This window comes from Elephantulus edwardii, unplaced genomic scaffold, assembly GCF_000299155.1.
Source record: "Elephantulus edwardii isolate Elephantulus edwardi_28Jun2011 unplaced genomic scaffold, EleEdw1.0 scaffold00337, whole genome shotgun sequence".
In the NCBI taxonomy this organism is placed as follows: domain Eukaryota; kingdom Metazoa; phylum Chordata; class Mammalia; order Macroscelidea; family Macroscelididae; genus Elephantulus; species Elephantulus edwardii.
Window position 1 is genome coordinate 1,506,864 of NW_006400087.1, and position 11,696 is coordinate 1,518,559.

Consider the following 11,696-nt stretch of genomic DNA (forward strand, 5'->3'; position numbering starts at 1 on the left):
GTTTGTGCGGGGAGAAGGGTGCAACAGTTAATGAATGGAATCCCAAAATCTCTGTAGATGTTCATTGAAATGAAAAATAAACAACCTAAATTTAAAAAAAGAGGAAAAAAAAGTTGAAAAGGTAGATATTTATGAAAAACCACCAAATAGCATTCTGTGTAACAAATATTGAGAGCCTAATTCAAGGACTGTGAGGAGATTGAGGTGAGGGAAGAGCCTTTAAGCTGCCCAACATCTAGTGGAATGTTTGGGAGACACAAAGCGATCCAGAGGAGAAGGGAGAAAAATGTATCCTTCCCTTTGCCTACTTTGCTGCTTTGGCTTAATAATCACCCCTCTGTACTCACTGAGTTAGATAACAGGGTACAGGCTACTGAGTAAAGGACCTGTGGCATGCCTACTCTGTCACTTGCCAGTCATGTGATTTCCAGTAAACCAGTTAGTGCCTTATCTGCAGGAAGAGAGAAGGAATGTCTACCTAAGGTGTCATTACAGCATCAATTAGACTGGGAAGGGAAAACTCACGTGTCCTCCATCAAGAACTACTTATTCCTCTCCAGATTATGGAGGCAGAGGAAGGGAACTAGACAGAGAGACCATGGGAAATTAAGTATTGAGAAAGGCTTATTTGTGGTTGTGTGCTGGCTTTCCTGGTCTCTGACAGCATAGACATAAAGAGGTTATGTTTCACAGAAGTGTGGGCGGTTCAAATCCACCAGATGCTCTGCTGGAGAAGGAGGGGCAATCTTCTTCCGTACCAGTCAGATCTTATTTGACAGTACACACACAAAATAATAAAATAAAATTTTAAAAAGTGTGGGCAGATAGATGGTTATATTAACATTATGTACACTTTTTTCTTCAACCTAGAAGTTCCTTTTTCCCCTTCTGATCTTAAAACAAGTTAAAGACCTATAAAAGGTCTACTGGCCTCAAGTATCATTTCTGATATGCCTGAAAGGCTAGTTGGCCTGAACTGAGCCCCAAAAAAACCCTCAGAATAAACCATAACGAGTCAGTCAACTTACTCAAAGGAATAAGTGAACAGATGTGAATAATGGATGTGTGAAATAAATTTCTTTCATTTCAGTGAAATGTAGGAGGTATGGTGACAAGTCATGCAGCAGAGGCATGGAATGTCAGGGCTACCCTCTGGCAAGGCTGAGTAACCTATGCATCTTCTTGACAGGTGACTCACTGGCACAGCCCCCATTTCTTTGCCTATTTCCCCACGGCCAGCTCATACCCGGCCATGCTTGCGGACATGCTGTGTGGGGCCATTGGCTGCATCGGCTTCTCTTGGGTGAGTTCTGAGGTGGCAAGGACAGGGTGAGTTGGATGCAGCAGTGGTGGTGAGGGGCGTGCTTAGAGAATAAGACACGTTTTTCTTCCAACCTCTCACTACTTAGGCTATGAGTGGCTAGAAGTAAGCCCTGTGGGCAGGAGGGCCCTCTGGTGCAGAGAGAAAATATGGATTCAGCTCCTAAGAAAGTACCTTTAAAAAGAATAGAAACCTGGAATAGAGGAATATAACAGAGAGAGAAAGATCTTTCCAAAAGGTCTTAGCAACCAAAATCCAATACTACAGATTCCCTATTTTAATAGTAAGACACTTTAAAACCCAATTTCAGATTTACATAATATTGTACAAAAGTCCAGAGCTCTCCCATGTATCCCAATTACCCATACATACTGATCTCCTATAACTGGCCTTTTGTATTTCTGGAGAGCATTTGTTACCGTTGATGAGCTATGTGGACCCATACCATTAACTAAAACTCACTGTTCACAGTAATCAGTGGTAGTTTTCAGAAGCACTTGGCTCCTGGCTGACACAAGCTTTTTGGCTCCTGGCTGACACAAGCTTTTTGCCTTATACATGTAATTTAAAAGTTGGTGGTTCGAACTCACCTAATGGAGTGACAAAAGAAAGGCCTAGTTACCTGTTCCTGTGAAGAGCACACCACAGAAACTTTGTGGAGCAGCTCTCTGCACCTGAGGTCACTGTCAGTCAGGGTCAACCAGAGAGCAAAGATGCTGCTTTCCAAGTGTGAGCTGATTGTTCTAGAAAGTAAGTGCCTTCTTGGTGTTACTGGTCATCTTGAAAGCCTATCTATGTTGCTAAGAGGTTTGTTCTCAGCTTCAAGGGTGTCCATTGTCTTTGGGCTCCACCATCCTCTTTTGATCAGCAAGTCTGACCATGCTTTTTGGCTTTTAGTTTCACTCCACATTTTCCCCCATTCTATATGGACCTTCTACCGTGACTCCATTTAGAGTGACTGGTGGTGGTAGCCAGCCATCCTTAGCTCTGGTCATAGGGACATGGAAGTTGAGATTCATGTGGCCTGTTAGTTCTGTGGGCCTATTGTTTCACTGTAGCTGTGTTTTTCTTCTCTCTTTGTTCCAGACAGGGAGTGACCAACAACTGTACCTTGTGACTACTCACAAACTTGTAACAGCCTTGAGTCTTATTTCATTTGAGTAGTATCTGAGATTGGTGACTTCAGTGGGATTTTAAGTCTATGGTGAATAATGAATAGGAAAGGGAAATATATTCACAGACATCCACTTCTCCCTTCACATGACCCAAGTTTGCAGAGAAGAGAGGTGAGGACAGTGGGGTCTTTACAGCAAAGAGAGGCCAGCACGATTGTGCAAAGCTTGTCACAGCCTGACTCCTTATGCTCTAGTGACTTATCTACTGTCTGGAAGATTGTTCCTGGTTCCCTAAATGAGGAGAGGGAAAGCATATCCTCTGCAGACAGCACTCAGCCCAGTTACCACCAATGGGGTACTGTTATCAACAGCTGTCAGGATGATCAGGCAGCAGTGGGGTTCATGTCTTCGCTCCCTCCCCTCAGGCTGCAAGCCCAGCATGCACAGAACTGGAGACCGTGATGATGGACTGGCTGGGGAAGATGCTGCAGCTACCTGAGGCATTCTTGGCTGGCAGTGCGGGGGATGGAGGTGGTGTGATCCAGGTGAGGATGGGGAAGTAGAGTTGGGAGCAGGCAGACTCCTGGAAGCTCCAGAAAGGGACCACTGCTGAAAATGGGGAGAGAGACCTCTGTATTATTGCTTTCATTTCTTCTGGAGAATGAGTAAGAACTGTGCCATAAAACCAGGCTACAGTGAAGGTGGTGATGTGGGTGTCAGGGAGATCTGGATTTGTGTTCCAGAGCTGCCACTCACTTCACGCCTTATTTATGTCAGATAATGGGGTGACTACCACACAGCAGCTGTGTCATAATACAAATAGCACCATGTTTTCATTGTCTTCCTCAAGGCCCTGTGGATGAACAATCACTTCATTTTTGCAATAGAGTGAGTGAGGGGTTGTTTCCATACACCCTTTTACAGCTAAGGAAGCTCAAAGAATATTAAAGAATACAGCCTTTGAGAGAAAGTGCATCTTAATTTCAAGAAAATAAAAAATTCTAAGCACTGGGCTGATAGGCAACAAGCATCATGATAGATGGAAAAAAGACTGAAATTATTAACAATTTCATCTTACATGGATTCACAATGAACACCCTTGTTACCAGCAGTCAAGCAATCAAGAGATGTATTACACTGGGAAAGTCTGCTGTCAGGGACCTCTCCAAATTATTTGGAGCAATGATGTCAGTTTTAGTACTAAGGTGCATCTGATTCAGCCCACAGGTTTTTCAATACTTTGCTATGCTGCTAAGAGCTGGACAATGTGTAAGAATAACAAAAAAAGATAATGATTCCTTTAAACTGTGGTGTTGGAAAAGAGTACTTAACAGCTTACAAATTACTAAAAGGGCAAGCAGATATGTCTTAAAGAAAGTACACCCAGACTGCTCTTTGGAGGCAAAGATGATAAAGATTCATCTTGCATTGAGCATGTTGCTAGGAAAGGCTGTTCCTTGGAAAGTGACATCATCCTTAGAAAGGTGGAGGGATGGCAAAGGAGAGGGAGACCCTCGAACAGGTAGATTGATAGAGTTACTGCGGCAATTACTCAAATATCAGAGATAATGAGGATGACACAGGAGAGGACAGGGTTCAGATCAGTTCGTCATAAGGTCACTATGGGTTATACGTGACAGCACCTAACAACAATAACTGGCATGCTTAAGAGTTCCTTGGCGACACATTTTCATCAGGTACAATGGATATTGATTGTGTTTCCAAGTAATGTGAAATTATTGACAACTTCAATTTTTTTTCTCTATCATGATGTTGACTATTGGTCCAGTGGTGAGAAATTTTGTTTTCTTGATATTGTTGAGGAGAAGATGGGATGTTATTCTGTTGACCACACACAGTATTCACAGAGTCACAGAAGGAACTCTTACACTGTGCAGTTTCCTAGCCTCTACTACTAGAGGTCTTGGATGAATCCAGGGGTCTATAATCAAACATACATTTTACATCATTATAATGTTGAGGTTGGCTACAACTTGATACATAGATCTAATCTGTGATGACTGATGGTGACTTCACTGTGACCAACACATCAATATAGGCAGCCTTCTTGTAAAAAATTACATAGTCCCAGCCTCATAGATGCACTCCAGGCTTAGAGAGGAAGGCTGCTACACCGGTAAATGCCATTCAGCCACATTTCATTTTGGTGATGGTCAGGAAAACTTTCCAAATATTACAATCTTTCTCACTACCATCAATTTTGACTCATATCAACCATCAGGTTTCTGGGGCTATAAATTATAATGGAAGTAAATTGTCCTTCTTTGTCCTATGGAAGGGCTGGTGAATTAGAAATGCAACACCCTAGGGACTAGGCCACTAGGCAATTCTATATTACAATAGTCTTTTACTTCCCAAAGGACACTGTTTATCTTTCTCTGATTAAAACAAAGCCTGGGTATTGCCAGAGAAAGGAACCAGCAGCATAGGGGAAAGAGGAACATGGTGCAATGAGAAGAAATATTTTGTTTTGAATCCTATTTGATTCATTCAGGTCATTAGGGTCAGCTAAGACATTATGCAGGGAGACTTGTGAGTTGCTTACTTTTCCTTATGCAGTAACTCTATGCATTTTATCATTATTGGTTTGTTTCCATGTGTCCCATTAACTTTAAACTCTACTGTTTGGGAAACTACTCGTTTATAACTCTTTCTTCATCTTAGGAAACTTTTCTTCTATTATATCTTGGTTATTTTTATAGTTCCATCCCATTTATCTTTCCCCCTGGAATCCAATTTTCTACAGGTTGTCTATTTCTTCTATAATTTCTACATATTTTGTTATTTATCTTGTTTTTATTTTGTTCTTTTCCCTTCTTAAAAATGTCATATTTTTCTTCTAGAGGGGAGAGTATTTATCATGCTTTGTCCCCTACAATACTCTTTCCATTTTTTTCCTTCACAGCTAATTTACCTACTTCAGTATTAGTTTTAGTTTACCTTTTCCACTTAAAGTAATTATTGTCCCTTTTTAACTTAGGAAACAGAGTGTTCATTGCAACTAATGAAAAAAATACAGGGATATTTTGGGGATACCCTTTGTTTAAGTGTTATTTTTATACAAATATATGTAAACAAATTGAGACGCTTCAATCCAAGCACATTTTCTTTTATTGCAAGTATCTCCTATTTCTTGATTATTCTTTAGCATATTACAACTGCATAATTTTCTATGACCTATGATGAATCAAAATTTATATAAATGTAAGATGCTTATATTAAATTTTTCATTCTTATTATATTTGAAAAATCCCTTAAGGTAAACTTCAATAATCTTTAAACCCTCCACAAAAAAAAATTAAGCAAAAATAAATAATATTTCTGGTTATTGGACCTTACATCTAAAACAATATCCTATTTATATCTTTCCAGATGGCCAACCAATCCTCTATAGGTACTTCTCAAAGACTTTTATAAACACTCCACAATCTCAGGTTATTTCTTCTATAATAATGTTACTATTGTTGTTGTTAGGTGCCGCTGAGTCAAGCAAGACTCACAGAGACTCTATGAATAACTGAATCTGAACACTGTCCTATCCTGTGCCATCTTAACAATCTGTGACACACTCAAGCCAGTTGCTGCAGACACTGTGTCAAACCAATCTGATTGAGAATAGGTACATTTTACTGAACTCGTACTTTAAGCTATTTTAGGTAATTTCTTATGCATTCTTCACATTTGAGTCTCAAAATAAATATGAAGATTGCATAATCAGCCATCTTTTTCCCAGATGAGGACACAGTTAAACTACAAGTCAAGTGAGTAAGAGTGAAAGCTGGGCTGGAAAGTGTACACCAGCTTATCTTTCACCATCTACTTCCATTAAAATGTCTAGAAGTGTGCACACTACCAGGAGGTAAAGTGCTAAATTACTGTGGCTTCTTGCCAACAGCTGCTTCATGGGAGAAGGATGTACAATCTCCTCCCATGCGATTAACTGCCTCTGAAAACCCACCAAGGATCACCTATGACCAACTCTATGGTAAACAACAACAACAACAAAGGTAATTCTAATTTTTAGGGAGCAACAGAAGTCTTTGCATTTGGATAGGAACAATCCTGACATTTTCCCCCCTTTCGGGATGTCCAAACTTTCCCTTTCAGGAAAACAGTCAGTTTTTGCAGGACAAAAACAAGCAATTATGGCTAAATTTATGGCAGAAATCTCGCTCTTCTCAGCAGACAGGCTGATTTTCTATAATCTGTGGGACCCTGAAGGGCACCAGGTTTGGTGGCAGATGAGTGGACATTGAGCCAGTCTGAATTATCGATCCCTCTGGACTGTAATGACAGCCCCAGGTGTCAGCACAATGATTGTGCTGAGCAGGAGCCATCTGAATCAAATGGTAAAATATCACTGTAAATGTGGACAAACATTGTCTGTGAAAATTGTCTTGTAATTGGATTGAAGAGCTCTTATGGGGAAAAAGCTGTTTCTCACAGCATGTGGGATGACACTTGAAAAACCCAAAGGTCAGCTTCAGCATCAGTAATCCCAGGATCCTTTCCTTAGTGCTTCCTTCTGTCTCCCTCCCCCACCAGCCCTAGCCTGCTTGCCATGGCAACCTTCATTTGCCTGCAATAAAGCAAAGGTATCATTACTGCTGCTTAGCCTGGAGCAATCACTCTCCCAGCTTCTCTAAACAAAGATCTGTTTCAGACAAAATCATACTTCATACTGGAGTCTGCCAACATACTGGATGTGGTGAGGGCTTCTGGAAGCTCCACTGCCACTTAGCTTTCTCTTTTCAAATCACTTGCTATGGCTGAAGGAGTAGAATTGTCTTTCAACACAAGCAGAGTCCAAAGGGAAAGTCCTAAAGCCTTGATGTGGTGATGCTAAAAATTTTCATTTGGAAGTTGCACAAGGGGTATGATGTTTGTATTTTCAAGCTTTAAGCAGAAATTATGAAGATGGCACAGAATTAGGCAGGGTTTCCTTCTATTGTTCATAGGGTCAATATCGTGAAACCAGCCCAATGGCACTTAACAATATGGTTCAGGTAGGGACACTGCAATCACAGGTACATGAGAATGCTAAAAGTGAGACAAGAAAGAGCTGTTTCTTTACAAAAAGCTCTACATGTCAAATTCTCATTTAGAATGGATAAGTCAGGACCAATCCATGTAAGACAGACTGTGCTGGGGACTAGGACACAAGAGGGAAGAGGGCTTGTGAGAAGAATTACAAGATTTACTAGCTGCTTTAGCTCAGCCAGCAAAGTTATCTCCAACCCAGTCTAAGACAGTTTGAAAAATTATATGTTTAATTTTTTTTTAATTATATGTTTCATGTTTAAAATTTTAAACAATGTTTAAAAAATTATAAACTCTTCACAAATTCAGATATGGCCTGAGTAAAATCAATGGGTCTACAGGTTCAACATCTATTGATTGAACCAAACTTGGGTAGAAAATACTTGGTGAAGAAGGCCATTAAATGATGGAAGTTATTCCTCATTAAGGAACTTTAAATGGGCTCAATTGTTTTGTTGTTATGTGCCTTCAAGTGGCTTATGACGCATAACAACCCTATGTACAACAGCCCTGAAACCTGCTCTATCCTGTGCCAACTTTACTGTCTTTGACACACCTACCCTCATTACTCCAGTCACTGAATCAATCCATCTCATTAATGGTCTTCTCTCTTTCTCTGTCCCTCCACACTTCCAAGCATGATATCCCTCTCTAAGGACTGGTCCCTCCTTGCAACACACCCAAAGTATGTCAGGCAAAGCCTCAGACTCTTCAGCTATAAAAACTAGGCCAGGTGCTAACTATGAGACAGACCACTAACTACTCATATGCAAATTCAAGCTGAAGTTGATGAAAATGAAATCAAATCTACAGAAATCAAAATTTGACCTTAAGTCAATTTCCCACTTGAATTTCAAAACCATCTCAGGAACAGGTTTGAGGCTATGAACACCAATGAGCAAAGACCAGATGAGCTGTGGGTGGATATCAAGAATATTATCCAGGAAGAATGCAAAAGATCATTAAAAAGGCAGAGGAGGAAGAGAAGACCAAGAAGGATGTCAGATGAGACTCTTAATATTGCACTAGATTACCAAGAATCCAAAGCAAAGGGGGAAAATTAAGGAGCTGAACAGAAGATTTCAAAGGGCAAAACTTAAAATTTCAAAAGAGCCAAACTTCCTCAGTATTGCTTAAGCTGAAGTAATTTAAGAACAAATTCAAGCCTCAAGTTGCAATACTTAAGGATGCTTTGGCCAGAAAATTAAATGATCCATAAAACTTTAAAAAAGGATCTAAGAATTATACAGAGTCACTGCATCAAAAGGAATTGACTGACACAGAAGAATTTCATGAAACAATGTATGAGCAAGAGCCTATGGTGATGAAGGTAGTTCAAGCAGCTCTGAAAGAATTGGCAAAAAAACAATAATCCAGGAATTGATGGCATACCACCTGACATATTTTAACAAGCAGACACTGCTCTGGATGTGCTCACTAAGTTGTGCCAAGAAATCTGGAGGGCCACCTGGCCAACTGACTGAAGAGATCTGTATTTGTTCCCATTCCAAAGAAAGGGTTTAATTAGACATTGTAATGAATTAATCATTAGTCTACTGTATTTAAAGTTGGAATTTAAAAGTCTATGAATTAGTATATGAAAAACAGTATGATTCGAAACTCAAACCAAATGAAAATTCAAAACTTAAACAAAAAATATGGTGAAAGAGTCACCCACTGATGGATTTTAATTTCCAGTTGGTAGACTAAGCCACCTGGGCTGCTTCCACATCATTTTGATAAAAGGCCCTGTTGGTGTAATACCTGCTATCCCAAGGGTTGTACTTCTGTACCATCAAGTTGGAACTAACCCATAGCTGATCCGCCAGTGGATTTTCAGAGGCAGTTTATCACGCTGGAGGAAGTTGCCTATCCTTCTCCCATGAAGCAGCTGGTGGATTCGAACTACATGCCATCAGAATTGCAGCACAGCTTCTTGCCACTAGGCCATCAGTGCTCACTATCCCAAAGGCTAGCAGTTCAAAATGAATATACTGTTTTATATATTTTGTATATGTATTGTTGTTAGATGCCTTCTAGTTAACTATAACTCATACCAACTCCATGAACAACAGACCTGAAACTTGCCCTATCCTTCACCATTCTCACCATCTCTGTTGTGCTTGAAACCATTGTTACAGCCACTGTATCAATCCATCTTGTTGGAATCTTCCTCTCTTTCTCTGACCCTGCATCTTTCCCAGTATGACGTCCTTTTCCAAGGACTGATCTCTTGTGACAACATACCCGAAGTATGTGAAGTTTTATCATCCTTGTCTCTAAGGAGAATCCTGGTTGCACTTCCTCCAAATCAGATACATGTACATAAGGATTTGGGTATCCATAGGAGTCTTGAACCAATTCCCCTTGGATACCAGGTGACAATAGTGCTCTTTTTTTTTTTAAGCTCAGTCTTATAAGGTCAAATAGTGCATATGACCATTATTTTCAAAATGGAAGGATAACTAGTAAGATATGGATTAAAGTCCAGAAGAGGAAATGGAAGGGGGCAAGGGGTACCGAGCATGAGGAAGAGGGGGAAATCATGGGGTTGCAGAATTTTGTGGGCAGAGAGTGAGCCTGAAGGAATTTAGATAGATCTAGTGTGAACCTGAATAGACAGGGTAATAGTGTGTATAGATCAATGACGATTAATTTTACAAAATATAGTGTATGGGAATGTTAGTATGAAACAAAATGTGAATGAAGGAATGTGTGAAACACAGTATATATGAATGAAACACAACATATACAAACCAATATTAAATAATAAAAAGAAAAATGGTGCTCATTTTAGGGGTGAATTACTTGAGTCTACGAATTATAATAATGGAAATATAAGTAAATCTATTTCTCTTATATTCAACTTCTGCTTCATCAAGATTATTTTTAGATTAATTTTTAAAAAGAAAAGTAATGAAATGATAAAATAAAGAAAAGATGTTAGGATCGATGAAGGAAGGATAAGATTGTTAATAATAGAGGTAAGCATTTCTACTTAATTGATTTTATATTCCTCTGAAAAACTCTAAAATCCTATTAATCTCTCATTTATCTGAAACTCATTGCTGTGATAGCAGGATCATTTCATACCCAACCTTAAAGGAGGTTTTGTGAGGCTTTAAATCACCTGAGAAGATATTGCCCATATTTCTCAGAATTGCTGTTGGATTTGCACCTCCAGAAAGGCACTACCTTTGAGTTAGCATCCAAACTCCCTGTGGACTGCTATTGTGTTTGTCAGTTATTTTAAAATCAGCTCCAATCCTTGGCAATCTAATGTGTTACAGAAAAAGAAATAAACAAAAATCACTGTCCAACTTCATCTTCATATTCTTTGCTCTGTTTCAGTTCCTTGTTATGACAATTGTATTAATCTCTCACATGGAGGGGTTCTGCTCCTTTTTACTGATTCTCTAACAACTATAATATCCTTTTCTAATCTCACAACTGGGCCAATTGGCAGCATCATGATAGATGGAGAAAGATTGCTCTTAGCACGAGCAGTCAGGAAATCAAAGACAAATTGCATTAGGGAAATGTGCTGTCAGGGACCGCTCCAGAGTACTGAAGAGCAATGATGTTGTCTGGAGACTAAGGTGCACCTGATCCAGGCCATGGTCTTCACAATTACTTGCTGTGTATCAGACAGCTGGACAATGACCAAGGATAACAGACAAGTCTTTGAGTTATGGGGCTGGAGAATAGTATGGACAGCGAAGAGATCAAACAGGTCTATCCTAGACAGGGTGAAGTGAAATTTCTCTTTGGAGACAAGAGTTTTAAACCTCTATCCTCTCATACTTTGGGCATGTACTCAGGAGGGACCAGTCTTTGGTGAAGGATATCATGCTTGGAAGGGTGAGGGATGGGACAGGAGAAGAAGACCCTGAAGAGATGGATTGACACAATAACTGGAGCAACGGGGGTAGGTGTATTAGAGATAGAGCAGGGTTTAGAGTTATTGTGCAAACGGTCACTATGGGTTGTAATCAACTCGATGGCACATAACAACAATAATGGTTAGTCTACCTGCTTAATTCCTTTTATCATTTGCTCATTCTCAATTTGAGAGTTGTTGTTGTTGTTATGTGCCGTCGAGGCGTTTGCAATTCATAGCGACCCTATGTACAACAGCCCTAAACCGTGCTCTATCCTGTGCCAGTCTCATTGCCTCTGACACACCCATCCCGATTACC

The 11,696-nt window shown here is 39.9% G+C and overlaps 1 protein-coding gene across 1 annotated transcript in view; it reads left to right on the plus strand.

Annotated features, from left to right (window-relative positions):
* The window catches only part of DDC (dopa decarboxylase (aromatic L-amino acid decarboxylase)), a 156,429-nt gene that overhangs the window by 21,668 nt on the left and 123,065 nt on the right, over positions 1-11,696 (plus strand). Inside the window, exons 2-3 of the mRNA XM_006901601.1 lie at positions 1,190-1,303; positions 2,862-2,981. Of these exons, the coding sequence (XP_006901663.1) occupies positions 1,190-1,303; positions 2,862-2,981 (234 nt within the window). The remainder of the gene's footprint in view (positions 1-1,189; positions 1,304-2,861; positions 2,982-11,696) is intronic.